Source organism: Lissotriton helveticus, chromosome 9 (genome assembly GCF_964261635.1).
Source record: "Lissotriton helveticus chromosome 9, aLisHel1.1, whole genome shotgun sequence".
Taxonomy (NCBI): Eukaryota; Metazoa; Chordata; class Amphibia; order Caudata; family Salamandridae; genus Lissotriton; species Lissotriton helveticus.
The window spans coordinates 365171497-365177496 of NC_136070.1; the positions used below are offsets into that span (position 1 = coordinate 365171497).

Here is a 6000-nt window from a genome sequence, read left to right on the forward strand (position 1 = left end):
AACTAAGACTACAACTCCCAGAATGCTCTGATATGTGAAATCAAAGTACAAGAATGGAAAGGCGGCGTTCCTGTAACGTGGAGGCATCCGGCCACCCTACATCTAACAACAGTTAAATGATGTGTACATTTGAAACTAAGTGAAGCAGCATGCAAGTTGGTAGCATTTGAAGTTCTCTGTCACATCATGCCAGCGATGTTCTGAAATGAGTGATTTTGGCTTGAGAGACAGTTCAAGCAGCAACACTTCTCTTCCGAATCAATTATACTAATAAGAAGGGAGGACCACCCAGCTGAGGCTGCTTGTGCTAAAACTCGTGCTGAACTTCAGAGAGCCCTCCTGATTGGCTCCAGTCTCCCTCGCGCACCAGGACTGCCAGAGTGGCCAAAGGGGTGTTAAGACCAACACACGCTGTTTTGTTGATTCTGATGGAGGCGTTCGCTGCACACTGCCCCGCAGCCTCAGAATGGCAAAGACGAACATCAATCACACACTGTCTGAATCAGCCCACACGAAATGTGCAAAGTAGTAACAGCAGCAAACACTCAGAAAAGATGAGCAGAAAACATCTGAGGCTCGTGCCGCATCCAAGACTAAGCCCCCCCCTCCCCAACACGTCCCCATTGCTACACAATCCTGTAGCGTGTAGCCTGATGGATGCGGGAACGTCATAAAAGCAACGCATACACAAACAAATCAACTATAAATAATGCAATACAACAACACGCGCCGCTGCAACTGACGTGCTTTGAGGGAGATCGGCGTTATCATGGCAAAGCGAAAAACATGAGAGATAACATTTTCAGCGATCTGGCTGTGATCTGTACTCGGTGAAAGCAGCCACAGCTAGCTGTTGCTGGGGTAGCGCAATCCACATAACAGCACAGAAGATGAGGAATGAGAAACAGGCTCTGGAGAAAACATGTTTTTCCCTTTACCTTGCAGATTCTGGACTCGGATGTCGCTTATCTGTCCAATCAGCTCCTCCCGCTGGAACCAGTCCCATTCGTGCCCGGCCATGGGGGCTATCCAGGGTGAAATGATAAATGCTGGAAGCTCACACCAAACGGTTCAAAGAGAGCGTGGCGCCGGAGGGGTCCTGTTCCTGTGCCTGGGGGGAGGAGGGCGGAGGGCGGCCGCTTCCCAGCTCAGGGAGCAGAGCGGGAGGGGGACGGCCAGCGCGCGCAGGAGCTGCCCTCGGCCATCTCCCGGGACCGGAGAGGAGGGAGCAAGGAGTGCAACAGTGGAGCAGAGATGGGAGGGCGAGAGGACGGGAAGGACACTATATCCAGGAGCGGGGAGAGGGCAGGAGCGTGGAGGGGGGTGGAGTGACCTGTCGGCAAAAGCAGCAGAAAGTACCTGCTCTGGAGAGAGAGGCTGGCAGCTCCCTGGCAGGGCAGCGTGGGGTTTGCCTATAGAGAGCTAAAAAGCTGCAGGAGCCTCAACGGGAGAGCGGTCATGGAGGAGGAAGGAAGTAAAAACTGCAAGGAGAGGGCAAGCTTAAGATAGGGGTTGCAAGAACGTGATGTTTTGATTCTGTGGGAGGGGAAAACCAGGGCAGGGCAGAGGGGCCGTTCGAGGCGCGCAGGGACGCACATGGCTAGGCAAGGACAGTGAGAGGCAAGGTCTCAACAAGCATCGCGGGCACCGAGGGCTATTTAGATTCTGTAAAGGAGGTGGCTGATGTGCTGCCAATGTGGTACTAGGCAGGGAGAGAGAATCTGCGTGTTCCCGCACGCTGGCACCCGACGGGGCAAGCTCGAGAAAGTGACAGCTACAGGGGAGAAAAACAGCTGGGTGTAGCTCAAAGTTAGGAGAGGAATAGAATAGGGCACTGGTAGTGGGCCATTATCAAGCAATAAAGGAGAGTTATTCCACTCCAGACCGGAGGGTGCGAGGAGAAGTGAGTGAGCGTAAAGAGAGAAAAGTCTTCTCCATGGTCGAGGTCAGGCGGAGCGAGCTCCCTCCCGCAGGGCGCGGGAAGAGAAAGGGGTACCCTTTTCAGAGGAAGTGGGCGCCGCGGGCGTCGTTAGTGGGACTGGGGGAAGTACACTGCCTCTGTCGCAGTCAGGGCGAGGCAAATGCTAATTAGCCAATGTTGTATACACAGGTCAGGGGCCGAAGATGCAGTCAGCGGGCGAGCACCGATTCCTGTGTGGGACTTGAGGCTCCCACGCACATTGTGATGCCACTTGTGACCTGCGCACCTGCTGCTGACGCAGCTCTCTGTTTACAAGGATTCCAGTCGGGGCCGAAGATCGCAGACACCCGGTGAACGTGTGTGATGAAAACAAAGCAAATCCAGCAGTCACACCCCGCAGACATAGGCACTCCCTTTGCAGGCACCATGAGCATGATTCTGTCGTCTTTGACAGGGGACTTTCTCATACAGTAAACATACCATTCACAGTCTGCAGGGCTTCTCGTTATAGCCAGCAAACACTCCCACAGGCAACAGAAACTCCATTTACTAATAGCAGACACTCCCACAGGCAACAGAAACTCCATTTACTAATAGCAGACACTCGCACAGGTAACAGAAACTGCCTTCGCAGACATCAGACGCTTCCTAGCACAGCAGCAGATAACCCCTTCACTCACAACAGAGCCAAGACATTAAGTACAACTTACTTTATAGGAATGACAGGTTTTAACATAGGAAGTAGATGAGCGTAGAAACGCTACGCACACACATTATACACCCAGACATATTCAATGAAAAACAAAAGTTTAAGATTAGTTATAGTTAGTAAAACTTAATTTAAAATGTGTATACATAACTAACTTAACCTCCCATAGAAATTCAAAATATATAGTTATAACTTTATTATAATTTGCACCTCACCCAAAACTTGCTATAACTTGCACACCTTCGTACAGAGTGTGGTGAACTTGCTAACCACACTAATTGAACTATAACTCGTGCCTTCCCCATGCACTGTTTATACCCTTTCATATTACACCACTTCTAACCAGAGCCACTAGGATTATGCTGCAGGAGAGGGCCAATTATGCAGCAAGAAAAGACACATTTTCAGCATGTTTTGTAATAATACTGCTTCATTATTTCGTCATATTTTTAGGGTCAAGCCTGCAAGAGCATGCACTAGTGCATGCATCTCGCCTGTGAGACACTGCTCTTACCAAAAGGGCTTGGAGCCCTCCTGTTGCTTACCATTTATTGGAGTTCATAGCACTCTTCTTTAAAGCCTCGTAAATCTTTCAGTCAGGCCTAATATCATTTCCGTTCCTCTTTTCGGAGCAGGAACCAAGCACTGATTATTCAACTTAATCAGTGCCCTTCGTATGCTCCCGATGTGATTCAGGTACTATTTTGTACTGTTTAACTTTTAGTGCCCTGCAAATAGGAGGCGTGTCAGGCAAAAAACATGCCCATCAGGACAAACAAAAGGGCAAAGATTTATTTTCTGTAGTTAATATTCTTTTTTTGTCAAGTCTTCTTTTCTCACTTTGCACTTGTGTTTTCTTTTGTTTTTGCTCATGGGCGATGTTCTAAAAAAATGAGGAGTATTTTATTGCAAAGCAACATTGCTTCTTTCTTATGTGTACTTTCTGATTTTCTGCTTTAACACATAATTCTGCAGTCCACCCCAATCCATCCCACTCCAATCCAGGACCCTCCGATCCATACCACACCCCCCTACACCAATCCGTCCCACTCAATCCAGTCCACCCAGACCAATCCAAACCACCCCACTCTAATCTAAGCCACTCACCCCAATCCACTTCACTTCAAACCATCACACTCCAATCCTCCTAACCCACCCACTCCAATCTGCCCCAGTCCAATTTGCTCCAATCTAAAACAATCTGCCCCATTCCAATCTTCTGCACTCCAATCTGCCCCACTCAAATACAAAACATTCTGCCCAACTCCTAAACAACCTGCCCCAATCAAACAAAAACTGCCTCACTCAATCCAAAACAATCTGCCCCACTCAATCCAAAACAATATGCCCCACTCTAATCTGCCCCACTCCAGTCTAAAACAGTTGGCCCACTCAAATCCATCCCACTACAACAATCTGCCCCACTCCAATCCAAAATAATCTGCCCGACTGCAATCTGCCCCAATCCAATCTTCCGCACTTCAATCCAAAACAATCTGCCCCACTCCAATTTTTCCCAATTCAATCCAAAACAATCTTCCCTACCCCAATCTGCCCCACTCAATCCAAAACAACCTGCCCCACTTAATCCAAAACAATCTGCCCCACTCCCGTACAATACAATCTACCCCAGTACATTCTGCCCAACTTGAATTCACCCCACTCCAATCTGCCCCGCTCCAATCCAAAACAATCTGCCCCACTCCAGTCTGCCCTACTCCAATCCAGTCTATCTCCTCTCCAGTCTGCCCCACTCCAATCCACCCCACTCCAATTCAAAACAATCAGCCCCACTCCAATCTGCCCCACTCAGTCCCAAACAATTAGCCCACTGCAATCTGCTCCAATCCGCCACACTCCAATCCACCTCACTCATCCCAATTTACCCCACTCAAATCCACCACAATGCACCCTAATCCAATCCACCCACACCAATCCAATCTACCCCAGTCAGCCCAATCCAATTTACCACACACCAATCCACCTCACCTCATCCCAATGCAATCCACCCTAACCCCTCCACAATCCACCCCACTCCCTCCGCAATCAACCCTACTCCAATCCAAAACAATCTGCCCCACTCCAATGCCCCAAAAATCTAATATTTTGTTATGATTTGGCACTTGAAGAGGTCATACAGTATACAATATACGGAATTCTACATGAGAAAAGGAAGCAATGAAGTAGAAGACGAAAACTCCCCACAGTCAGAAAAGGTGCAAATGAACAATTGAATCAATTACACATTGTAATACAGTACTGGGAGAATGCAGGAAACTATAAAAGCTTAATAAATGCAGCAAATACGTGGTGCAAAATGCTTATAGTGCAACACTAATACAGTACTTCTATTTGTGCCATACATTCAGCTGTACAAAGCAATACTAATACTGTAATTCTATTGATACTGTGCAAAATATTTAAGGCCTACAATGCCCTATTCTACATATGCAATGCCAAATATAGTTAATGTAGAATTACAATGTACAAACATATCTAAAAAATATTAAAACATTGTTTGAAAAATGTAACATGTTTTGCACAAACTATTTCTGATGGCAGTGCAAAGAGACATTTATGTTGTAAATATCACATGATTTAAATCTTGAACATAATTCCCACAAAGATCACAAAGCCTCTCCTCCCTAGATAATCCTTCCCAGGATCCAGTGATAATTCGTAAGAGAAGCACATTCAACCTTAATAACCAAATAATCTGTGCACACGATGAGGAAGATTCCACATAATATACAGTTGTGTTTTTTTGCAAATGAAAGTCTCCACTACAATTTCATTCCTAACATGCTGAGCAAACAGTACAATGTCCATTTTTCCGACTCACTTCATAGGTTGATTTTTTTTAAATCACAATATTCAAAATAAGCTTTGGGAGGGCTGCCATTTCAAACTGACCAATTTCAAACATATCAAAGGTTTCATATAATTTGAAAAGACTGCACTTCTTCCCTTCAAGCAATACAAAAAATCATATTTTAAAGGAACCTGGATGGATCCCAAGTCACTATTCAGTATTTTATTTCCCCACCTTAGAGCAGCAGCCATGGGAAACGCATTCATAGAGAGGAGCCAAATTCAAGCGAGAAGGCCGGAGGTACAGCTGAAAAATTCAATTTACAGATTTGGTGCCAAATTTGTCCTTCAACCTTCCTGAAAAAGGACCAATGCCACTCTTCCATTACTTCACAGGCATAGCTCAATGAATCAGAAAAGGGGGTGGTGATGAACAGAGTGTCTGAATTAAGCAGACCACTCTTACCCAGTCCAAAGATCAGGGCTTGATCCATCACCGTTATTTAGCTCACTGCCCCATCCCAGCTCAGAACCTGGCTATATGCAAATTAGTCTGTCC

General features: G+C 46.5%; 1 protein-coding gene across 1 annotated transcript in view; it reads right to left on the reverse strand.

Moving 5' to 3' along the window:
- CLMN (calmin) overlaps positions 1 to 1158 on the reverse strand; it is a 558733-nt gene extending 557575 nt beyond the window's left edge. The window contains exon 1 of the mRNA XM_078660111.1: positions 939 to 1158. Within this exon, the coding sequence (XP_078516237.1) occupies positions 939 to 1020 (82 nt within the window). The 5' untranslated portion in view covers positions 1021 to 1158. The remainder of the gene's footprint in view (positions 1 to 938) is intronic.
- Between the last annotated feature and the right edge of the window lie 4842 nt (positions 1159 to 6000).